The sequence below is a fragment of the Cavia porcellus genome, unplaced genomic scaffold (assembly GCF_034190915.1).
Source record: "Cavia porcellus strain 051 isolate PalLab524CR breed Dunkin Hartley unplaced genomic scaffold, mCavPor4.1 scaffold_2, whole genome shotgun sequence".
In the NCBI taxonomy this organism is placed as follows: Eukaryota; Metazoa; Chordata; class Mammalia; order Rodentia; family Caviidae; genus Cavia; species Cavia porcellus.
In genome coordinates this window covers 25,751,293-25,777,814 of record NW_026947485.1, presented here as the reverse complement: position 1 = coordinate 25,777,814, position 26,522 = coordinate 25,751,293, and the positions used below count along the sequence as shown (strand labels likewise).

Below are 26,522 nucleotides of genomic sequence, written 5' to 3'. Positions count from 1 at the left end.
CTTGTTGTATGTAGATCATCAGTGGCTATTAAGATATTCTGTCCCAGCCACTAAAAACTGTACGTGACTTTTATTTTGGTGGGCTAAATATTTTTTTCTTTTTCTTTTTACTTTATTTTCATTTTTCTTTTTTTTAGTCCTGAAAATTAAACACAGGGTCTCCTGTATGTAAGGAAGCTCTCTATCACTGAATTATAATCCTATCCGTACTTTTGTTTTAAAAGCAGAAGAATGTACATTTTAATTACTATTGTTTATGAATAATTGATAATGGAGTATCATTGTTTAAGATTTTAATTTCTTTAAATTCCTTTCTACTTAGGTCTTTTAAAAAAATTAGCCTAACAATTTAAATTTAGTTTTAAAATTTATGTGTAAAAAAATAAATATTTTTAAGTTATTTTCTTTTATTTTTCTAGGAAATAGTTGACAAACAGGGACACAGCAAAGTATTAAGTTTTACAATTCCATCTTTATCCAAACCATCTGTATATCATGAAGTAAGTGACATTTTATTAAAATAAATTATTGTGTCCTAAGCTTTGATATTATCATAAATTTGGGTCAGGTAATTGACCAAAAGAAATTGATAAACTTACTAGTACCTTAAGCAACATAAAGCACCGTATAAAATATTTACTGTTTCCAAAATGAAATGAGAAACCAGAACTATTAGCTTTGATATAAAATCTGATAGAGATCTATTTACTGTTTGAAATACTTTTCTCTCTTTCTGACGGATAAGACTAATCCACAAATAATGTTTTTTATTTGTGTGTGACAATTATGTATTTCCATTGTAAAAAATTTTGGAAACTAATTTTAATTTTTCATTTAGTTTTAATTTTGATTAAACATTTAAATAGAGAATTTGGTAGATAGTCTGAATGATTTTATGATATTTGCTGTTCCTGATTGTCATTCTTCGTGCTACAAATATTTTAAATATCACATTTTGACAGTTTTTTCTTTATTTGAATGTCTTTTCTTTAGCCTTCCAGCATTGGGTCCATGGCTCTGACTGAGAGTGCACTCTCCCAGCATGGGTTGTCAAAAGTCGTGTACAGTGGACCTCATCCTCAAAGGGAGATGCTCACAGCCCAGAATAGGTACACTATGGAAACATAACTTCTTACGCTACTATACTGATTTTTTTTTAAAAAAAGACTTTAGTAGGCATATAAGTAATGTTTAATGACTTATGTGTAACAATGTACATATTTTATTAAGTCATTTTTCAAAAGAGAAAAACATTTAAGTTTGTCATTGTACTTTGCTTCAGACGTCATTTGGAATATCAAAATTTTAAAATATCTCATGTGGCTGTTACTTGAAAAGTCTTCTTGGTTCATTTTAGTCTTTGTTAATTGTTATGCTTGTATTATAAAAGTCTGTTCTGCAGCTAAGACTGCCTAACACTGCTCACTTAATTATGGTTGGCTTAAAATTGTAAAGATTAGCTGATATTTTTTTGTTTGCCTCTAGGTTTGAAGTGTTGACATTCCTTTTATTGTGTTACAATGCTGCCTTAACCTATATGCCCAGTGTTTCTCTTCAATCGTTGTGTCAAATTTGTTCAAGGTAAATTAAAATTCAAATGTTTTCAGTATTGAAATATTATATACCTAAGTTGTCTTATTTTATGTAATAATTTATTAAAACATTAAATAAGGTAATGTTCAACCTACCCAACACATTATGCCCTTACAGTGCCCTATAAATAGTAGCCACAAAAAAATAATGAAGGGTATGAAACTGAATAATGCTTGTAGAATATTTAATTAGAAAAGAATTACAGTACACTGTATCCGAAAGGATGGAATGGTTATGATCTTTGAAGTTTTGAAATGTCATTGGATTTTTTTGTTATTTTTTATTTCTTATTATTGTGCTGTAATCTAATGTTGAGATAAGTAGAAAATCATGTTTTAAAAATAGAAATTCATTGTTTCTTTTAAAAGAAGTACAGGTTTACTGTGGGATATTTAGGAAACATATAAACAAGAAGAAAAAAGGTCTATAATCTAGAAGATCAGAGATTGCTGTGACTTCATATGTTTGTTTTGGAATAGACTATCAGGTTATTTATTACAAAGTGGGATCATGGATGTGTCATTTAAATACACTTTCAGGTTTACTTATAGTATATTATGAGTGATTGAAATAATTTGCCACCTTTGTTTAACTTTCAGGTGGCTTCCTAAAAAGCCTGCGTGAAAAATAGTGAAGTCTGTTGATCTTTCTTTATCTTCCTGAAACTTCATGTTTAGGCAGGATGCAGAGTATATACCTGCTTATATTTTATTTCTCTCATGATTTTAAATTTTAAAATCAGTTTTAAATTCATTAAGCTGTATTGCACAACGTTTAAATGTAATTCATAGTAAATTTTGATCCTGTAGTTTGTATCAAGAGCTTTGTTAGGAGTCAAAAATCACATTACCACAGATCTGTCTATGGCAAGTTTCATGTGATAAGTTCCATGGTAACTAAAAATTGTTAATAATTGAATTAGTGAACCTAATAATCAACCAGTAAGTGAATATTTCAACATAACTCTAGCTTTGTACATTTTTCCCGAGTCTTGTCTTAGGATAGTATTGCAAGGAAATGTCTTATTTGGAATGATTGCTTCATAGGTATTAGGTTTGTAATGAGAGTGTGCCTAGTATATTGTTGGCTTATAAATGTTAAAAAATAGGGGGCTGGGGATTTAGCTCAGCGGCATAAGCGCCTGCCTTGCAAGCAGGCAGTTGTGATTTCGATCCCTAGTATCAATAAAAAGGAAAAAGACAAAAAAAAAAGTTAAAAAATAAATTATCTCATTATTTACAAATTTTAAGAATATATTTGTCTTGGTCTTTCTAGAATCTGTGTTTGTGGATATCCTCGACAGCATGTAAGAAAATACAAAGGTGTAAGTAGCAGGATACCAGTTTCTTCAGGATTCATGGTGCAAATGTTAACAGGAATTTATTTTGCCTTGTAAGTTTATCTCCTATACAAAGCAAACCTTTGATCCCTTTGGAAAATTATAGCTTGTTAATGTTACTATATTATAATCTCAATAAATAATATTTTTATGAAAGATTATAAGAATGAAGATCCTGATAATAGTTTTTAATTTAAAACATACCTTTTAAAGTTGTGAGGAACTTGAAACCAATTAAAATACTTCAGCTTTTTAAATTTGAGAACAGAATGAAAACTTTAATATAGTACTTAAATATTTTCCTAGTCTCTCTCTTTCTTTTTTTGGGGGGGAGATTTTGGGGGTGATCACAACCTCATGCTTGCTAGGCAGGCGCTTATGCCACTGAACTAAACCTCCAGCCTACTGGTCTCTTTCTTTAATATTGTACTCCTTTTGTTGAGACTATATTTTCCAAATAGATTCCCCTTTCCCCTTTAATGACTGTCCTTTGATTCCAGAAAGTTTAGCCCCTCAAAAGCATTTTAAAGCCTCTTTGATCAGAGTTTATTACTATTAATTTCTAACCTTGAGGTTTGGTTTTACCTAATGACTTAGACACTTGTATGTTTCTTTGAACCCTATCCTTTCCACTATAGCATTTAATATATTAATTATAAGTTCCCTGATGACTTCAACATCTGGGTCTTCTCTGAATTTATTTCAATTAATTCTTTATTCACTTGCAGTTTACTATCTTTTGCTTGTGGTATACATTGTAATTTTGATTATTCATGGTTTTGTTCCGAAGTAAGAAAGCAGAAACTGTTGTAAACACTCATGTCTGAAAAAAGGCATGTTTTTTTTTTCTTCTCAACTGCTAGGGAATTATTACAGTAGTTAGTAGGGGTTGAGTTTTGTTGTTGTGATGGTTACATCAGAGTATCCCTTCAAATTCCTCAGTGCTGCCTGATATTTAGGGTGGGAACTGGAGGGTTTTCCTTAGTATTCGCAGTCTGCTGAGTAGCTTCAAGCTGTGCTTGTATTCCCGCACCTTGGAGATGGTCTCTGTCCGTGTTCTTGCCCCTTCTCCATCAGTAGAGTTTTGCTTGGTGTGTATAGCCGGTGATAAGCTTGGGGTGTCATCTTGATCCAGCCTCAGTTCCCTTGTTCCTGCTTCTCATGGGTGAGAGTTTCTCAGTGATCCTGCTGCTCCTCTGTGGTACCAGAGCCCTAGTGATTCAGGCATAGAATGAGTTTTTTTCCTTTTCTCTCAGAGCCATAATCTGCCTTCATTTTATGCCCAGGGGATGTAAAGGTTTGCTGCTACTTTCCCAAAAGCCTTCAAATTTTAGTTCCATAGAGAGAAAAACATCTGGTGGGGTCATTGTGCTTTCCTACTGTGTGGCCACTCACTCTCCTTCAGGACTGCAGCCCCAAGGGCAGCTCTCTCTGGTCCCCAGCCCGTTTCCAGGCTGAGAGATTATAGAGAAAAGCCTGCCGGGGGCTGTGAGCAGTTCCTCTGTATGTTCTCCCAAGAGTGTGTTTTTTCCTGCCAGTCCATGAACCAGCTTTTAGCATCTTGGCTTTTAGGAGTTTGTTAAAAAGTTTATCTGAATTTGTCTTACCTACTTGCACTGTGGCCCACTTCTCCTTATTCTTCAGTTGTTCTGTGACCCCAGCTCTTTTTTTTGACTCATAAAAGTTACAGTGTTGACAATTACATAGATTTATCTTGTTTTTTAGAATAGAAATAGTGTTCTTTTCAGTGTTTTGGGTCTCACTTTTACTGCGAATGTAATACACGTGCCTTTATTTTGTTGACAGATGACTAAACCTGTATATCTGTTTACTTTTTTTTTTTTTTTGGTTGTTTGAGACTCACTGTGTAGTTCAGGCTGGCCCTAAACTCACTGTGTAGCCAAGGCTGGCCTCGAACTTGGAGGCAATCCTCCTGCCTCAGCCTCTGGAATGCTGGGATTACAGGTGTGCACCACTATGCGTGGGTTATGTCTTATTAACTTTGTCATTTAGATTACTTTTGGAGACGATCTGGCATCTTTGAAAATTGTAGGTATAGATTAGACACACACACACACACACACACACACACACACACGCTCTTTTTTTCCTTGTGTCTCATATTTGCAACATATATCATGTGTAGTACTAAATAACCACCAGAGTGTAAAAATAGCACTATTTAAGGTACTTCATGGTGGTAGATTCTCATTAAAAACCATGGGAGTTACAGAATAATTTGACCATTGAGTGCTCTGAACATTTTGTTAAGATATATAATTTATTGGCTCTGATTTGCTTTGAAATTGTAACTGCTTCAAAATTGCTTAGCATTTTAAAAAATTTCTGTTCTATAAATAATCATGTTCTTTAGAGAAGAAATGTACATCTATAAATTTTTTCTATCAATAGCTTTCAAATATAATTGAAAAGAATTCAAAGATTTAAACATACATTTTTAAGAGGAATAGAGTGTTAAGCAATTGTACCGATGTAATGTTACTTTGCTCAGTAACAATAAATAATTCTTAACTATATTTTGTTCTTTTATATTAGAATTAAAATAATAATATTTTATTTAATTTTATAGATATAATGGAGAATGGGATCTAGCTCAAAAAGCATTGGATGATATTACATATCGAGCCCAGCTAGAATTATATCCAGAGCCATTACTGGTAGGTTCCTTACTTCTTTACATAAAATTTTGAATATGATTTTTTAGTTTAGAGATGTAAATTGGGAAGAGATATTCATAGTACATTAATTCTCAGTGATCTGTGTTCCTGGCATGTTTGGAAATTTTACACTTTAAAGGGTATATATAAAATATGAAAACTTTATTAGACTTTCTTTTTTTGTTTGTTTGTTTTTTTGTTCTTTGAGACAGGGACTTGCTGTGTAGTTGAGGTGGCCTTAAAGTCAGTGTACAGCCCAGCCTTTCCTCCAACTCACAGGGATCCTCCTGCCTCAGTTTCTCAAGTGCGGAATTACAGGCATGCACCTGTAATTAGACTCGTATCTTAAATCCTTGATAGTCTCTTTTAGTTACAAGGATGTTCTCCTTAACATACTTTAAATACACTTATGAATCAGCATTGGGTATAAGGAAACTTAATTTAATATTTTGAATTTTTTAACTTTATCACATACACACTACTTTTATCTACAGATATGCCTCATGTAATGACTGAGTTCCATTCCTGCAACTTGGTTGTTAAATGAATTGGTTGCTAAATGAGAAATTGTATGTAATACGTACATTACAATATTTAGAATATAAGAAAACTGCAAGTTGATTACTTTGCTTTTATTTGTGTAACTCTTACATGCAGTATTGTAATGTATAACCGAACACAGAACTACAGTACCAAGCATTAAAATTATAGTACTGTATAAACAAGATGTCCTGTACAAAAATAAAATGTTGAGGCTCTACAAGCAAGATACACAGAACTGTACAAAAAAAAACCGAAGATGGGCCATAAGTATGAGTAGCATGCCTCATCCTAGGTCTGAACAGCCATTAAATGAGAACATCTAGATAAGTTTCCCTGTGAGCTTTTTACTCCTTTTATAAAGGAATCATGCATCATCTTTTGAAGTATTTTGAAAAGAATATTCTTTTTGTAAACCTTTTGACATTTAACCTCATGTTTTCTCTCGGGGTAAAGTAATATATCTGTTACTGCCAATCTTAAAACTACTTTTTTCTTTCTTAGGTCGCTAATGCTATAAAGGCTTCATTGCCTCATGGTGCCATGAAATCTAATAAGGAAGGCACAAGGTGTATTCAAGTTGAAATCACACCAACTTCCTCTAGGATATCAAGAAATGCAGTAACCAGCATGTCAATAAGAGGTCATAGGTGGAAAAGACATGGTAAGAAATGTGTAACTCTTCAGAGTAGAGCATTGGTGACTCTTGTTTTTCTCTATATTTATGGTGGTAGAATGTCCGACTGGTGAATACTACTATAGTACCCTGGAAGAAAGAGATATGAGATCTAATTTATCTTTCAGGAGCAAGAGACAGTGAGGATAATGGAGCCCTTTTTATTACAAATAGAAATGAAAATTTATTTAAAAAGTATATTGGTCCTTTGAATTTTATTTTGTAGGAGTAGCAGAATAGGAGAACGTGTTTTTAAATTATAGATACTTTTTTTGTTTCTATTCTTAAGTTTTTTCAGATATTCTTTAATGAATGTTTCTTATTTGTTACTCGACTGTTTAGTAGGTAAACTCACATACTGAGGTAGAAAAACTAATAGAAACTTTAAACATTGTATCTGGACTTTCTGGTAAAGAATGCCATAGTATTGATGTAGACTGCGCATTTCTATTTTTCTTAAGTTAGTCTTCTTTCAGTATTGTTTGTTTGTGTTAATATTCCATCCTGTCTGTTTCATTTTATTATTTTAAATTATTACTGGAAGTTAGTTTCATTCACCATGGCCTTCTTAGTGCTTTCCTGTTTCCCTTCCTTCTCTTTTAATTTATTCCTTTTTAAATTTCTTGTTCTTTTTGTTATTTCCTCCTGTCTAGAAATTACTGCAGTGGTAAGAGTCAGTGTAAAATGAGAATTAATATTACCTTCTTTAAAAAAGATCTTTGCGTGGGAGACAAAAAAACCACTTCTTTCCAACAAGAAAACAAGGGCATAAGGGGTAAAATAAAATCCAGTCTCTGTTTTCTTCTTCCGATAAACTGAGAGGAAATGGTAGCTCCTTTTGGTACATTGTATAGTGTTTGGTTTCAGCTGTCTCTGGGATCTCTATGGAGAAATGATAAAGTGGGAAGAATGAGTTATGTATGATGAAGTGGAAAGTAGATGAGAACAGTTGCCATTTTTTCTGTCAGAGTCTAGACGATTGTATGTCAAAAAGAATAGGATGAAATTATCTATTATGATCCATGTCATTTTTTCTTTTTTCTTTTTTTTTTTTTTTTTAACTTTAACTTTTACTTTTTATCGGTACCAGGGATCGAACTCATGACCGCCTGCTTGCAAGGCAGGTGCTTATGCCACTGAGCTAAATCCAACAGCCCCCATTTTTTCTTTTTTAAAATAAGTGTGAGAATTCATGAATGTCTAATAGATATAAAAGGGGTGATGTTTGCCATCATCAAGGCAAATTATGCCATTTAAAATATACAAAGCCTAAATATAGTTTGGTTTGTTTGATTAAAAATAATGCTACTGAATAAAGCTAGATTACAGGTAGAAAGTATTTTAATTAGATGTTGTAGTACCTTAAAGATCAGTTTTTCTAGTTTGGTATTAATGTGTGAAAATAGGTCCAGAGGCAACAAACCAGATCATTCTGGGCACTGTGGCCCTAATTGCTCCCACATTACTGCTACAGGAAATACAAGAATAAAATTTAATTTCTTTTCTGCTTACTTTATTGCTCTTAGGGAGGACATACTGGGAACGGGCAGGGAGGATGTAGATTCTACAGTTAAATATGTGAAACACATTGATACTGCCTTATAGTTGTTCATATGTATGTGTGTTTGTGTGTGTGTGTATATCCTCACGAGTTTTAATAGAGGGAGATACGAACTCTGTGATAAAGTGGAAGCTATTTTTGAGAGTATTTGGTAGGAAAGAATTAGCAAAGCAAGAGAAAAGACTAGTTGAATCTATTATATTCCTGTCTTCTAGGTTCCATTTTGGCTGCTACTTAAGGATTTTATACAATACACTGCTTTAAGGGTATGGCCTACTAAAGTAGACTTCTTACTAATTTTTCCCTGTGTTTATTCAGAGTTCAAAATTCTAGCACTTCAGCAACTCTTGATAACAAAAAAGTCATAGGTGAAGATATAGAAAGAAATGAGCTATAAAAAGCAAGTCACATGCCTGAGCAGGTAGAGAATATAATTTAGTATTGTTTGCCACATTCTGTAGTGTACATTCCCTTTATTTGGTAGACTATAACGTGTCCCTCCCTAAGGTCCCTCTTACCTGCTTCTATGGACAGGTTCCATGTTCCTTTTGTAGGTAGTCTTGACTTTGCTTCTGTATTGTCTATTTTCTGTTCCCATCACAAAATACTTGAAGCTTTATAAAGGAAGGAAATTTAGTTTTAGAGTTTGAAAGTTGAAAATCAGGTGGCCTCATCTGTTCAGCTTCAGTTGAGAACCTCTTTTGACAGTCACAGCGTAGAAGGAATAGAAGAGACCCTGCTGCATGTAGAAAAGGTCAACTTTGTGTGGTGGCCTTACTTTATAGCGATGCATTATGAGAAAATAACTGGACTCCTACATCATGTACTTCCGGGGCAGAACTCCAGTGACCTCCCATTAGGCCCTACCCCTAAAAGCTACACCACCTCTCACATCTTCAGTAAACTTCCAGTACGTGAACCCTTGAGGACACCCTTCAACTATATCCAAACCAAACCATATCCAAGCCATGACACCTTCATAGTGTTTTTCATTAAATCATCATGTTCTGCTGAATTAAAAACTTCTCTATTTTCTGTACTAAGATACATTATCGTCTGGCTCTCTGTCACTAGTGGCTCCTTATAAGGAAGAGAGATATAGTTCTTAAGTTTTAAGACAGTTTTTAAATTATAGGGAAATTTTAATTTTATTTATATATAAAAATTATGTTTTTGTATGAATTATACAAAATAAGATTTAATTGATATGTTTCTCTAGAAACAATGTCAAAGAATTTGTAGATTCCAGAGTGACTCACAGTGACCTTTTTATTGGGAGATATTGCTGAATGATAGTGCTGTAGAATATAAGTGCAACTTACGATTGAACATTTGATGGAACACTGCGTGTGTTTTACCTTCCACCCATCCCCTCCCCTTTCCCTCCTTAGCAAGTCCTCGCCATGAAGAGCCTCCTTTCAAACCGGTCAGCATGTACACATCAGGCACAAGGAGCGTGTAGCCTACGCCTGTGGGGATGAGGGCTGTGAAAGGGAACCACTTCCTTTACCACTGAACTTTACCACTTCTGCTTGCTTTTTTCTTTGTTTTCCTACTCCTGGGAAGAAAAAGCAGTTCTTTTTTTTTTTCTGTTGAGTGTCTTGTTTCTCTTCTTAGTTTTGTCTTCTTGACTCTCTTTTTTCCCCTCTTTCCCTCATACCTGGATAGAAGAGGGATAGGAGTGAGGTTCTCCCATTGAAGCAGCAAACTGGTTCTTTGCTCTTTTCAACTTTTTTCTTTCCATCTGTCATTATCATTAAGGATTACATAATTAAGCCATACAAATGTTTGCATATTTGAGTCGTCACAAATTATTACACATCAAACAAAAACATTTAATTGGAACAATTAACCACATTACTTCTTTTAAGCATCTTACAGCTAAAATTCACATTCTGTTTTTTCTAAATTAATTTTGAATTACTTACACCTTAAAATATTTTTGAGATATTCTAGAATGTATTTCTAGATATTCACTAAATTCACTAAAGCTTCATGGATCTGCCATCCCTTTGTTAAGAATTGTCCACAGTTTGCCTGGCAAGCACAAGATTATGAATCCAATCCCCAGTACCAAAAAAAAAAAAAAAATGTCCACAGTTTATATGCTAATGGAAGATAATAAATTATTTTAGTCTCAGTGTTTTCAGAACACACATACCTTGCAGTGGTGTCATTGAATCATAATCTAAATTTCTAGAATTCTATTTCTATCAGAATTCTATTTCTATGATTTGCTTGGCCATGTATTTTATTTTTAATTAATAGAATTTATATTTTAATGAAGTTGTAGGCTTACCGCAAAACTGAGTGGAAAATACAGTTTTCCTCTCTACTCTGGGCTCGTGTGTGTGTGTGTGTGTGTGTGTGTGTGTGTGTGTGTGTGTGTATCAACATCCTGGACCAGAATGGAACATTTGTAAGGCCTCTAATTTAGGTTTTTACCAGATAGTTTATCTTCATTTCAACTGAATGGGGTAATTTGTTTTTAAAGGTTAGTTTCAACGTTCTACCACAGACAATTAATATCATGTATTCCTGATTTTTCCTACTTTTCAGTAGATTATTTTAGCATTGTACTGACAAGGGATAATGTTTTTCAAACTTGTGTTTTCAAACTTTGTGTTTAAATATATTTGAGACCATTTTAATGACTACATTAATTCCATGCCACCCATGAATAGTTGGAAACCTAAGGTTACAATTTAGAATTGTTATATTTCACTTTTAAGGGCCATAATTTTATAAACAATACAGTTCTGTTTTTGTTGTATTGATTTTCTGTTACTCTATAGATGGTGAATAATTCAAGGGAAAGGTATATTTTTCAAACAGATTTTAAGTCATCTACAAATTGATGATTATTTTAAAGTAAAATGCAATTAGAGAAGGACACTAGTGAAATAAACTTTAAAGAGAATTAAATAAGAATGAATAGGTTATAACCATAACAAGAATCAAAATGAAAATTCTAATAAGAAAAATAAGCTGAAATTTAGGGAAATAATGCATTAATTTAAAAATTAATAGCAAAAAGACAGTGTTGCTTGAGAATGTACTTTTTTCAAAGATAAAGATAGTAGTTAAAAGGAAACCAGAAGGTATTTCTTTGTAAGTATGCTTTAATTCTGTAGTCATTCTGAAATATTTCTAAAGGTGCCTTCATAATCTACATTGTAGCTCTAAGAGCCACTTTTCTTGAATCCCTGAATGATTCTAAGGTACGCCAAGCTTCTAGGGTACAGTCTAGAATATTATTTCCTTGTACTTTTCCATTGCTACCCCTCTTTCAGGACAAATTTAATTGCTACTTGTTACCTGTTCCCCCAGACTACTACCACTATTATGACTCATTCTATTTCCATTTAAAAACAATTATCTATCCTTGGAACAATATAAGAAATTTTTATCACTTCTTTTAAGATAGTTATTGAAATACCACTCCTTTGTTCTATAAAAGTTCCCTAATTAAGTTATGGCTGCAAATACTGAGTGCTGATGATATTTGCTGACTAATATCTAATAAAAGGTTTACCTAGTGAAATTCCTTTTCTTTATTATTACCTTCCATTCTTTCCACTTGTGTATTTGTGATTTGATGGGACAAGTAAGTAAATGAAAATCATTTGGTGTACTTTAAAGTACCATGTAAAGGCTGATTATTAATTAAATAATTAGTAATTAATTTGTTTTATTAGCTATACAAGGGTTGTATTCTTGGTAAGTTCATATTGATACTTTTCTAATCAAATGAACCTATGATTGATTAGTTCATAAAACTAATAATTTGAATTTTCTCAATTTGAGATAAATTTGAAGAGTCGAATCAAATATAAATGTATACATATTATATAATAACAGTTTAATTATTTTTCTGTAATCATTGTAGTCTTGAAAAGTAAGGGCTCTAACTTTATTATCTTACACATATCACTATTACAGTCAGGATTTTTAAATGTTGTTTTAAAACCTGTTAATTCACTTAATCTGAAGTTGATATCAAAGTAGAAATTATTTTGGACGTGTGTTTTTCATTTATGTACAGTAACACTATGCAACAGTTGAGTATCAATAGCAAATAATATTTATAAATGGATACCTTGTATTTTGCTCTACTTTTAGTCCTGGCATATGTTAAAGTTTATTTTAATAACATTACACTAATTATTTTGACTTAGAGCATGCAAGAGTTCTAGTTTTAAATAGCAAAAAGAATTGAAAATAAAACTATATTTTTTAAGTCTTCAAACTTAGTGATATAAAATAAGTACCCTGAAAATTTTAGAATATCTAAATATTTGAAATGTCTACATGAAAAACTCTTAATAGAATTCACACATTTCAGATCCAATGAAAGGTCTGGCATGTTTTATTATAGCATTTTCTCTCTTAAAATTGTTTCTATTTAATTAATGGTATGATATTTAAATAAAGTTAAATGATTATACTAAAATTCAAATAAGTTTGTGATTATATTACTGAAAAACAACTGAATAGATGATCCGTGTCAAAATTTGGTTGACGGTTTAGTACAAAATTATTAGATGAGGGGGAAAATAAGAAATAAAAAGATGAAATTCATTTTCAGAACTAATTTTTAAGAAACTAGTTAGTGATTTAGAAAATGTTAATATTTGTCTTTCTCCTTCCTTCCCTTTCTTTCCTTCTTTCCTTTTCTGATAGTGGGAATAGAATCCAGGGCCTTTATCATGAACTTCAACCCCAGCCTTTTTAAAATTTTTGTCTTATTATTTTGAGACAGGAAAATCTTGCCAAGTTGCCCATGGTAGGTTTGAACTTGTGATCCTCTCTGCTTCGACTTTTCAGAGTGCTGTGATTACAGGTGTGCAGTACTTGGCTAGCTTGAAAAATATTAATGAATTTCTTCCAGATAATACCATACTTGTAAAACAGGAAAGTGCTACCTTTATAACTACTAAACAAATATGAAACATAAGCATATATCAGTAAAATATTTTAATATAATTGTTTATAAATATTCAAACAATTAAGGTCATCTTTCTAGATATTGGAAAACATAGACTATCATAAATCTAGAGAGGGAATATTTATTTTATATATCAGATGTTAATGACTTTATAAGCAATTCTTAAGTGAGGAAAAATGAAGTTGCTAAGAATTACAGAAATATTTGAAAAATCAAAAAATGGTGATAATTTTAAACTCAGAAGTAGCCAACTTTTAAGAATTGGCTAGCCGGGTGTGATAGTGCACATTTATGATCCCATAACTTGGGAGACTGAGGCAGGAGGATCGCTGCAAGTTTGAAGCCAGCCTGTGCTACAAAATGAGTTCAAGCCAGCCTGAACTGCATAGCAAAACTCGATTTCAGAAAAAAAAAAGCTGTTGGAATCACTCCTACCTCTTCAATTAGAAATTCATAATGTCTATGTTTTTATTTTAAAAGTTACTCATACTCAGTAAGGAAATTCAGACATTAAAAATTTATCTGGTAGCTTTATAAAAAGACTTAAATATTTTCAATATCATTTTGAGAAGTTCTGTTGCTTTCAGATCCTAAGATGCTATTTGAGGCACAAATTTTCTTTTCCCAATATAGATGAAGAAATATTGGGACCAAAAATAAGTATTTTTGTATTTTGACCAAGCATTGCATGAATTTTAACTAGCATGTTTGATATGTAACTTATATCATGGTGAGCAAAATAAGTCATACTGTACATGACTCAAAGTAAAAGGACATATTAACCAAACAGCTAAAATATTGTGTTGGTGTGTTTGACACATGTGAACATTAGATTTAAGAAAGGAAAGAGATTTTACAGAATCCTGGCTTAGTCAATTTTTGAAGAAAACAAAAAAAAATCTTTTTCTATTTCCAGAAATAAAAAAGTAAAATTTTCCACACAGAAAAACAGTATGGTTTAGAATTATTGATCCTATGAGGCAAAAACACTTGGTTATAAGTTACTGTCTTCTACTTATTTATTAAGGACGTCTTACATAATTGTCACTGTAGGTAAAGAAGTTATTTATTATTGAATACTGTCCTCCCTTTTATGAACATTGCTGTTCATTGTTCAAGAAGGAAGAAACACATTGTTATGCATAGTTTTGTAATACTTGATGCTTACCTGTTTTTTGGTCCATGTGGCAGCCTCAGTGTGCCGCAGTTCTTGAAGTTTTTTTTTAAAGTTGAGACTTGATGATGAAAGAAGTTATCGAGGGTGTCTGAATCCATCTCAAAAAGGTAAATTCTGTGATACACCTGGTACTCAATAAAAGTGGAAAACTTGACTAATTGTGTTTTACTTAAAACGGCTAATAGTTCCAGTAAATTTAAATAGATCGTTTTGGTTCAGGCTGTTTTTCTGTATGCCCAGGCCGCTCTTTTTTGTTTTTTACCTACAAAGTCTACCTGCTTCAGAGCCTAAATTTGTGTGTCTTAGTCTTTGTTTTGGTCCTTGCATGGAGCCCAGCCTTTTAACTTCCTGGTCCTTATTCTGTGTTTCTGTGGCAGGCTTGATTTCCTGTAATCTGCTTTGCGAATTCTTGGCTGACATTTTGAGTATTGCTACAGTGCTGTTTTTTTCAACGCGGGACACACTTATGCTATTTGTGTTGTACAGTTGACTTCTATTGATTAAAAATGATAAAAAGTTTGCAGATATTTATCTGGATATCCCTCAGTGGCTTACCTGTGGCAATCAGAATGAAATCCAGACTCTCTAATGCAGCATACATGACCTATGGTTTTGGTCTCACTTTATGACCATTTTTGCTTTCGTTCGCTAGACTTTCTTTTTGTCACTTTAACATACTAAGTCATTTCTGTCTTTGGGGCTTTTTTTTCCCCCCTTTGGGGCTTTTTATAGGTGTTTGGGATACTTGAGCTGTAATTTGAATGATAAAAAGTTGCCAGTTTGGACTCTGTTCTTTCAGGTCATTGTGAGTATAGCTTCAGATTTCAGTGCAAATTTCCCTAGTACATGAAAGTTCCATAAACGACCCATATAAAGTAGCCTTTCTTCCTTGCCGTCAGATTCAGTAAATTGTAGTTGAATGCATGGCTGAATGAATGAATGATTTAAAAAAGATTATAACATAGAGTGAGCATTTGTTCCTTCTTTTCTGGTTTTATTTAAATACAGTGCAACAGCATGATAATAAACCAGATGCAGAGTATTTACTTATTCCAATACCTAGAGTTTTTGTATACATATGTATTTTTCATAATTTATTTTATCTAAATGTTTTGAGTTTTGTTAAATTAACATTTTAATGGTACATAATATGACACTGAACTGATGTTCTATCATTTACTTTTCCATATCCCTCACATATAAAATGTTTCTGATACTTTGCTATTATAAATAATACTGTAAGACATAGCCTAATGAATATATATAATAATTTTCTTTCACTGAGTAGAATAGATTATAATCATAAAATAATTAGATTAGAGATTATGAATTTGTCTAGGTACCTTATATCCCTAACATCTATAAAGTAAATTATAAATGAATGTGGTATGACTTTCGAGTTTACACTGATGTCTTTTATAATTAGTGTTTAAAATTGTGTGATGCTGCCCGGGGATTTAGCTCAGTGGCATAAGCGCCTGCCTGGCAAGCATGAGGTCTTGAGTTCAATCCCTGGTACCAAAAAAAAAAAACCCAAAGATTGTGTGATGCTGACATTAAAAGTGTAGTTTGTAGGTGTTTCGTGTTGTAGTCAGACTCCTTAGACTCGTTAGTAGTTTGAGAACAAAGATTTTTAAATTCTATGGGTAAATTGTTCCTTTATGAACTTGTCATTCTTAATAATAGGGTAGTCATAAAACCAATTGGGGCAAAAACTAGGATTGTTTCATGAGAAGAATAGATAGTTTGAATTATAAAATTGCATGAGAGAAATTACAAGTTTCATGATAAGTTCTGATGATACTTAAAATTTGCTTCATTTTTTCCCCCCTTAAAGAGAGAGGAAGTCTTTTGGAGAGAAATTATTTTAGTATTTTTAAAAACCAATTTGGAAATGTCTATTGAAACTATTCTTCAGTACTCTTTGTTTCCCACATGAAAAGGTTTAGCTATTTACACACATTGAGGTTTTACAAATAAAATATTCTCTGAGAAATTGTTCTTTGGGTCTTTTTCAAATTTTAAAAATTATTTGAAGTCAAATGTAAATATTATCTCTTTATAGGTGTTAATTAACCATGGATCCTTTTGCATAAAGTTTTAACTTCTAGGGAAAATAGATTCTTTTTATGAATTTTTATTCCCTTAAAGATTTTCTATATAATTTTCTTAAGATCACCTCTCTTTCTGTTTGTTATATTTTTAATAGCCTAAAAAAACTATACATTTAAGAAAAAGATCTTTTTGACATTACTAAGCATTTAACTAAATCTACATAGAGATAACTACTTTACTTTTCAAAACAAAGACAATTTGCTTTTCTTTGCCATCTAAAAATTCTTACTAATATAAGCTATATATGGGCCAGGGATTTAGTTCAGCGGCATAAGTGCCAGTCTGGCAAGCACGAGGTTGTGAGTTCCATGCCAGGTACCAAAAAAAAAAAAAAAAAAAAAAAAAAAAAAAAAAGAATAAATAAAACCCCCAAAACAAAAAAACATATTACTTGACTAGCTAATATATATCTAGATTATCTTGACTAGATTATATATATATTACTTGACTAAATAAAAGAAAAAATAACATGTTCCTCACTTGAGTTTTTCGTGTCTTCTATATTTTTTCATATTTATTCATTTCAATAATAATTTCTTCTTGTATCGGGAAATTCATTCAATTTATCATTTATTGGGTGCCTGCTGCAGATAAACCACTTTTCCAGGAATTTGGTATGCAGCAATAACCAGAAAAGACCCTCTAGCCTCATGAAGCTTTCATCTAGTGAACAAGATAAATAAATATTTGTAGGCTAGAGAGTACTAAGAAGAAACAAAACGGGAAAGAGGACAGGTGAAATACAGGGAGCACTGAAACTTTTGATGGGTTGACTTGGAAGGCATCACTGAAAAGCCTTCTCAGAAAAGACCTGAAGGAGATGAGCCCTTTCAGCTGCCTGGTGGGAAGCATTCGAACCCTGGAGGACAGCCAGGAGGTCAGTAAGAAAGTACTGGGGAGTCTGGGACAGTGTAACATTGGGGAAGAAACCAGAGATAGTGTTCAGGAGCCACATTGTGTAACAACTGTTTGTTTGACTTACACAATTATCTTTTCTTAGTATGTAGTTTTCCTGAGTATTAATGTTTCTGTTCTTTCTTAATCTTTATAGATTACATGCTTTTCCTTTTATGAGTTTAATAAGCAGTTTAAAAAATCTGTTACCATTTCTTAGCAATAGCATATACATTAATTAGTCAAAGATTTGTTCTTTTGGGAAAACACATGATCTCATTTTTCTTCATGCCATTTAATTTCATGATTGAAATATATGTAATATAATTTCTTCTTAGGCTGCAGATCTTTGTTACTGTTCTATAAATGTGATTAACAATTCAGTTGCCTTAATAACTTCCATTGACATCTTTAAAAAAAAAATTATAAATTTAAAAACCTAAAACTGACAGTTACGACTTTTCTTAGGTTTTCTTCAAGAATTTGCTCTGGCTTGCTGTTCAGTCAAAATAAATTATTTGCTTTCTATGAAATGAAGAGGAACCTAAGTAAATAAATTAAATCTAATTGAGAGAAGTCAGGGGAGTTTGAACTCAGATTGACTTTAATGATTTGTTACATTTTATATTAAAATGGACATTTGAAGCAAAAAAATTCCACTGTTTAGCTACTTCATGAATACTTGTGTAGCTCTTTCTGAACTTCAGTTTCCTTTCTTGTAAATGGGAATCAATTGGCTTACTTTAGATGCTTAACATATTGTTTTGAGAATATAATTGCCTGATATATGTGAATGCTCTCTAAAAAACTGTTTAGTGCTATTCAGTATTCTCGAGTCCATTAGGCTGTCTATGCATGTCTTAAACTTTTGTTAAATTTTAATATTCACTGGCTTTTTTCTATCTAGATAATTTTCAACATTTATAACTTTTCCTTTTGGGCTGAAGGTCCCCTTAATATTGTTTTTTTGGAATGGCTTCTACAATGTAAATGAACAAGTCTTGGCTGTCACCCAACAGCACCAGGGTGACTTTACTCTTAAGTTGCAGTGACCTCTGGCATGTACCTCAGTAAGAATTTGACTTCTCTTTGAAGACAGCTGTTAGCAATTGCAAATAGGCTTGATTGAAACTTTTTAGTCATGTTAAACGGTCCTTCATTAGGAACCAGAAACAGCAGTGCACTACTACCTCACCAGTATTCCTTGGCCTATCTTCATTTACAGGACCTTTAGTGAAATGTATATGAAGCACTAAGTTGAGGGAAAATAATTATAGGAGCTTATTGGTTCACCAGCAGAAAGCAGCAGAAGCTTTGAAGAGAAGACTTTCACAAATGTATACTGCTGCTGGGTTGGAGTGTTTAGGGCATAAAAACTTTAAAGTTTTTAAAATGTGAAAGAATCAGAATAAGTAGGAATTTCCAAACTTGGTTGTATATTAGTTATCTAGAGCCTTTTCAGCTCCTAAATACCAGGTTCTGCCTTGCACTGAAGGTGAATTGGAATGTCTGTAGGTGTGAGCCAGGCTTCTGCAGTTTTTAAAGATGTCCATATGATTACCTCTGTGCCACAGAGTCATGAGTATGTGGCTCTGGCCTCTATTCTTTTACTTACCTTATGGTGTTTCTCAACCGTTAGCACCATTGATGAGAGTTTGGCAGTCATATTAATAAAAACATTTGAAACTAGAGAGTAATTTTCCTCAAGCAGATTTGGGGTCTACATTTTCATAGAGTATGTACTACCTTGTGTAATCTTGTGTACTGAACTTCTAAGTTTCACTGCTGGCCCATTCTATGTGTATTTATTTATGTTATTTTTCTCCATTTACTACAGATACTTACTTAACAGCTTTAAATAAAACTATGCCTTTTAATTTTTTTCCACTGTAGTAATTAACTGTTACAGATTGGCCTAAATTTGTGGAATCAGTATAAGTCTGAAGGAATCAATTGCTTAGTTCTATCACGACCATAGTAATATTAATTGTAGTATGTGAGACAAAAAACTGTCCCTGTTGCATCACTACCCATCTTGTAAGTGAATAACGGTCTTCCCAAATACGGTTTATTAAGTCGGTCTCAATTTAGTCTGATTTTAAAAATAGATTTTTAGGTGTACAAAGGGGAAACTTCTAAGTAGTGTGGTTTCTAATGTTGATAAGAGTTAGAGTTCTGCGTATACATCCTTCAGTATTTGCCTAAGAGTTGACATAAGTTCAATTAGTCATAGTATGATCTTTAATATAGTAAAAATTGTAGTTTTGTTTACTTAAAAATTTTGTTTCATGGTCTATGTGAAATATGTGTAGGAAAAATGCAGTACATGCACTGATGCTCTGTGGATTTTTCCTTTCTCATTTAAAATTAAATACCATGACACTGTTGTCTCCAGTGCTGTCCAAGTATTGTAAATTACAGAAATTTGTATGATGTAAATATTTGGCTTAATTCATATCATTCAGTTATCCAGTTTTTGTTTTGGAACTTTTGTTTTTCTTGTTTTGCATTTTTATTTTGTTTTGTTTTCAGCCATCATTTTGTCTTATCATCTTCAATTCTAGAGCAACCTGACAACAATAATGATACCACTGAATTGGGCATCCTTGTCATTCCTGAGATTAGTGTCACAAATGTGTCCGGAGAAAGAACCGGAAATGGGGAAAAAGGCAGAACTCTAGGAGAGATTGATGCTCAGCATATGCAGGGTGTGCAGGAAACAGCCACAGATCCTAGAGCTGAGAGCAAAGGCTTGCCAGAGATCAGGAGGCAAAAATCTGTAAGAAAAATGATGGAGGATGGAATAAACTCACCTGGCAGAGTGCAGTTTTAGCAGAGCACTTTATAGCTGCACTCCAAGGTATCTCAAGGCAAAGGGTCACTGATGCATGTTTAGCAACAGTTACAGTCACAAAATTTTTGCATGTCATCTAATAAAATGCATGAATTATGCATCATGGTTTCTTAATGACTCAATGCTCTTTGGAATGGTCATGCCTACAGTGTCTCTCAGTAAATTGTTATGAAAAATGAGGCAGAAAATTGCTTCTGAAGGAATTTTCTGTTTTATGCTTTGGTATCTAAAATTATTTTTAAAATTTTTATATTTTTGCCATCTATTGTATGAATGATAATATATATTATTTTAATGTTTCAAGCTTGTGATATTTATCAATTTAGATTTTTTTTTTTAGTAAAATAATCAGAATGGAGAATGAAACCTTTAAGAAAACACTTTAAAATATTCTAAAGCTACTTTTCAAATAGTTCTTTGGCTATAGCTCTGATTTTTACTGCTTTGCTACTGGGGAAAGTTTTGCACTAGTTTTAATGTGTGGTAGTTTTTCTAATTGTCTGTAATCTTTTGCATGAATAATAAAGGAGCTCTTTCTAAAAACACAGTAGGATATGGTTAATGGCATGCTTTTTGTTTAATCTACTCTAAATTACTGTCATTTAATTGCAATCAATTATTTTTGATATTTTATAGCATAAATTTTTAATTTATCCTTTGATTTTGTTCTATAATCTATTGCTTTGTGAAATTATGCTACAGTTTAATTTATTTAAACATAATTGATTTGGTATTAATCTTTTTTTAAAAAAATTGCTCAAGATACTTAATGTTAATTGATCTTTGTCATTTCTTTGTTTAGGAAATACAGAATTTACAGGTCAAGAAGAACTGATGGAGATATCTGAAGTTGACGAGGGATTTTATTCCAGGGCTGCCTCTAGTACCAGCCAGTCGGGTTTATCAAACAGTAGTCACAATTGTAGTAACAAGACAAGTGTAGGAAAGAACCAGAGACGGTCAGGAGGAAGCAAAACTGGAGGAAAAGAAAAAGAAACTACAGGGGAATCTTGCAAAGATCACTTTGCTCGAAAACAAACTCAGAGAGCCCAAAGTGAGAATCTTGAACTTCTCTCTTTGAAGAGACTAACTTTAACCACCAGCCAGTCCCTACCTAAGCCTAGTAGCCATGGTTTGGCTAAGACGGCAGCGACTGTATTTAGTAAATCCTTTGAACAAGTCAGTGGTGTCACAGTCCCACATAACCCGTCACCTGCTGTTGGTTGTGGGACTGGGACAGATGCCAATAGGTTTTCTGCTTGTAGTCTCCAAGAAGAAAAGCTTATTTATGTTTCAGAAAGGACTGAACTTCCAATGAAGTATCAAGCAGGTCAGCAGAGACCTCCTAGTATTAGCATTACTCTGTCCACAGATTAATTTGTAACATAGTTTTCTTATATCCAGTAAATATGGAAATATGACTGCTCCTTAATGAAAGTACCCTGGTTCTTTCATGCCTGTTCCTAACATGAGCCCTTACATTATGAAGGTTCCCTTGATCCTGATGAAGGGAAAATGCCTAGGTTAGTGAAGGGGAGTAATGTCTAGAGTTGCAGCAAGTTGAAATATGGTTTTGTTATTTCTTGGTTTGCCCTCTCCTCAATGTTACTGTTATCCTAAGATTGTGGTGTGGCAATAAATATTGGCAGGTTGTCTAATCAAGTTGGTTACATCTTCTGTGACATTTTGAGTTTGTTTTTAATACCTTCTATTTTGGTAGCTGTGTGTTTGCCCTTCGCAGTTAAAGGGCATCTCCACGTAAGGAAACTGGCTTATAAAGATGGGACAGAGGAGCAAGTTCAGGAATTCCACAGCCGGCCTTTCAGCCATGTACCTGGAAAACAGGTACATGCAAAAACCAAAATGCCTACTGTGAAAAGTGCTGGTAAAAACCGCTTGTAACCAAGTCATCTTTAAGATTAGAACAGTTTGTTCAAAGCACTGGAAAATGGCTGCCCAACTCACAGATGTGTTTTCATGTGATTATTATGTGGTTCCAGGAGATGGGCAGGGACATTTTGTTGATATATTTGGAACGTTTTTAATATCAAAACTCAGATTGCTGGCAGATAATGTTGTTATAAACTGTTTGATCTGGGTTTAGCAGGTGAAAATTCCTTTAAATTCCTAAGGTATAATAGGCCATAAAACTGATCCTGCTGCTGGACTTTGGAAATCCTAATTAGGTTGGATTCCTATAATTCAGAGCACACATCACTGAAGACTTCCTGGAAATCATTATAAATCTTGCAACACAGCTCTCAAGAAACCATTATCAACTTCATAATACTGAATTGTTTATCTGCAAATGAAGGAAATTAGATAAGTTTTTCATCTGTAAGATGTCATGAAAGAAAATATATAGTGAAATATAGACAAAGGACATTTATATATTAACTAATTTAGAGTTGTTTATGTCTGTCTTAAATAAATATGAAAAAATTAAATGTATTTCTTGATTGTGAAAAGGCCTATTTTAAGTGAGTTTTTATGATATGGGAAGAATAATCATTTATCCTTAATGAAGAAAGGCAGTCAGGCAGAAGCTAAGTAAACCTGTGTGTAGCTACAGAAGACCATGGACCCTCTAGGTAGATGTAAAGGTTTGGTGTTTGGTGTTTGCTGGTGGTAGCCATTTCAGCTATGGTTGAGGTTTTCTGTAGAGCAAGTATGCTTAAGCAGTATTTCAGAGAGAGAGAGAAAGGAGTAGGGAGAGACTGGGGAGCAGGGCTGAGGATGAGGGTAGGTGGCTGGAAGGAAGGCCTTGGATGCTGTACATTTCTTGAATGCTTTTATTTTTAGTACACAGTGTTTTCCTTATTCATGGTTCCTAGCCATGATCACAAAGAAAACATGCCAGTGTTCCCCCTTGTGCATGTTCATGCACAGCTCAAATATAGTATGTAAAAACTTATATATGTTGAACAGTGTCAGGCATTTACACTACAGTTTTAACCATGACTGCTTTGCCCAATATTTCAAAAATCATGAACTAGTTCCCACTCATTAGTCTTGTATATAATGTGGTTTTCACCACAAATTTGGTATTTTTAATTTTAGTAAGAGAATGGAATAAGATCTGTTTGCATAAATGGTGGTCAAAAACTGAAAGGCAATTAAATAGAGTTGATTTTGTATTAATTTAATATTAACCTTGTGTTGTACAATTTAAAATATGTATAAAATATTACTGTGAATTTCCTATTGTCTTTTCCTAATTCTTTAACAAAATTTCTCCTACACAGAGTTACTAACAATATTGACCTTATGGTATTAAGAAGTAAGTTATAAAAAAAAAGAAGTAAGTTAAAATATTTGAATCAAGATGCTTAGAAATGTAGAGTAAATTTGAAGAAACGTTAGGTGGTACAGACAAGAGAGCAGATTTTGGTATCCTACCACTGTAAGGAAACCTGATTTTGGTATTATTTTAGCCTTTTCTATTAATATGGACCAGTAAGTCTGAGGACCAGTAAGGCAAATTGGCATCATTTGACATTTTGGTAAAAAGGCAAGATTTCAAGACCATGCCATGTGAATCAAAATTGGCATTTTAACAAGATTCTCAAGTGGTTTTTATGCATGTTAATATTTGAGAAAATAGTATCAGTACAAACAAATTACTTGTCTAATATGTAGGATTCTCAATAGTTTCATAACCCTAGATCAAATAAATATTTAATATTAAATATTATTATAATCTTTATTGTTTTGACAGCTAATTAACTTTTTAATAGCACTGACTCATCACTTATCTTCTGATTCTGAATACCTAATGATCCTTATTTATTACTGTGATAAAAATGTAAATTTTATATTTTTCTTGTTTGTTATAAATAAAATCAGAAGTGTAGATACCCGTAAGTTTAAGTATGTGAGGTTATACCTTTTGTACTTAAACTTTTATACAGTGCACAACAAATTTGCATGTGTGTATTCTTTGTTTTCAGGATTTCTTACTCAGTGGGGGTGATTCTGAATTTTTCTTGAAGTTATTCGCACTAATTGGTTTTTTGTACTATGGAAATAACAATAAAATTCTTTTATAGTACCTTTGATACTATTTCAAATAAGAATTGTACAGTGACAATTTTTATTACAACTATGAGAATTAGATGATACTAACTGTAGCAACAATTGTTATTGACCTTATGACTCCCTAGTCACTTTTTGTAAGGTGAGTTGGCTTTTTTCTAGGTCATATTCCTTTAAAGACGCTGATGATCTCAGGCCTCCTGTGTATCCAGAATAATACCTTTTATCAAAAGGAAGACTCCACATAAAACTCTAGTTATGCCCCATAGTTGAGAGGATGTGAGCAGAAAGTGCAGTTCTTTTCCACATTTTAAGCCTCTAAGGATTCTTGAAATCACCCAGTCCTCCTCCTGAATTCCAGCTGCCTGAATGTTCCAGTGAAGCTGGACCCAGCACTGAGCTCTTGGGACCCAAGTTGGGAGAGAAGCAAAGTACACTTTTCAGGGGAGGGTCGCAGAGTACTTAGGACAAAGCATCATTCTCTCTCTAAAGCCACAAGAAAGCGCCTTGGAGTCCCTTGTTCCCCATTGTGTAACTTTCTAAGGCAAATTATATAGACTTGAAGAATAGAAATTTTTAGTCCTTAAATGACTGTTTGGTTTTTTTTTTTAAAAAGCAATATTTCATTGCCTTTTTCAATTGTGAAACAACTGTTCACTTTTTTAAAAGTTAAATAAGAGAAATACTTTTTAAAACCAAAATAGATCAAAATGATCCCAGTTTTACGGGATTTTGCCTATTTTGGAAGAATAAAACTAAACTGTTCAAGGTCTTAATTCATGAGGAAAAATGGTACTGCGAGAATTAGGTAAGGCAGTTTAATGTTTGCATCTATAGGAATAATAAATCTGTACTAACGGAAAGCACATTGAAGGAAATATGTATGTTAAATAATGTAATTGAAAAAACTACAAAAAACAATGTAAAAGGCAAATAGATTTGATAGGTACTTAAACTAAGTGTTGTAGATAGAAATTAATGTATAATAGTGTCTTCCTAATCTTTGGATGAAAAATTAATACCCTCTAGTCCTTCAGTTAGCATGGATTTATATTTTTAGATTTGTTGCTTAGTGAAACTATACTTAATATATTGTTATTCAAATTTTAATATTGTGAAATTCTTCACGAAGTATATTGTCTTTGTAACTTGTATGTATCTAATGAGTCTAACAGTGAACATTTTTGAAAATGTTTTTGTGTTTTTTATAGTGGAGTTCTAAGAGCACCTGTGTCTTAATATAAAGTTTTGACTAGAAAACTCAAGATCTATTTCATATTCTGTTAAATTCTCTCAGATGAAGCTTGTTGTGTACCTCTTCTAGTCATGTAGTGATATTAATCTTTTCCTGATAAACATTCTTGTTTCTAGCTGTATTCCTAGTGTTTACATTCCTGAAGATTGAACATGACTGAATATTTTTACATGTTCTGTACCCTTTTAAGGATATAGAAATAAACTGGAGTTTAGTCTTTTGAAGTTTTGTACATTTGTGTAAATGTTCTCCATATGCAGTACTTTATACAGTAAGTGTTGCCTGGTATTATTGAAATAAAAAGTGAAAAATATTTTCCAGATTATGTATTCATTTAAAAACTTTTACAAAAATTTGCAAGTATCGTGATAAGGAAGGAAAAACTATAGGAGAAAGACTTAACGTTGGTTGAGTCCTTGAGAGTGGTTGGGGGTAAGCCATAGGACAGTGACATCTCATTCTTGGTTTTGTGCTTTACTTGGTCTAGGGATGAGGAGCAATAGTGCATTAATATTCATCCAAAAAAGAGTCATTCCATGGGCCAGACAGCAAGGCTGATTACTTGTTACACCAGAAGCACAGGCAAATTGAGATAACATTTCTTTGCCTCTTAACTTTAATACTTAGAGTTTATCTTTTGAGTTCAGAGATAATATGCTGCTTGTACTTGGCATAGGACTTTGTGGCTGAGTTGAATTAAGGCTAGCGTTGGGAAAGAATCAAGGATAAGGTCTCTAATGTATTTTTACAGTAAACTTTTAGAATGTCATTTATTGACACTAGGAAACAGCACTGGTATTATATGAAATGTACTATTGTATATACTTAGGAACAAAACTTCTCTTTTAAAAATCTTT

At 32.8% G+C, this 26,522-nt stretch overlaps 1 protein-coding gene across 3 annotated transcripts in view; it reads left to right on the top strand.

The window, feature by feature from the left end:
- The window catches only part of Hycc1 (hyccin PI4KA lipid kinase complex subunit 1), a 62,903-nt gene extending 36,925 nt beyond the window's left edge, over positions 1–25,978 (top strand). For 2 of the 3 annotated variants that reach the window (XM_063234152.1, XM_003467919.5), the window contains 7 exons: positions 420–500; positions 994–1,109; positions 1,486–1,581; positions 2,869–2,985; positions 5,523–5,610; positions 6,655–6,814; positions 21,178–25,978. In XM_063234152.1, the coding sequence (XP_063090222.1) occupies positions 420–500; positions 994–1,109; positions 1,486–1,581; positions 2,869–2,985; positions 5,523–5,610; positions 6,655–6,814; positions 21,178–21,752 (1,233 nt within the window). In that variant the 3' untranslated portion in view covers positions 21,753–25,978. Of the gene's footprint in view, positions 1–419; positions 501–993; positions 1,110–1,485; positions 1,582–2,868; positions 2,986–5,522; positions 5,611–6,654; positions 6,815–20,085; positions 20,382–21,177 lie in introns of all 3 variants that reach the window. The other variant, XM_013150446.3, reaches the window with a different exon arrangement.
- Positions 25,979–26,522: the final 544 nt, after the last annotated feature.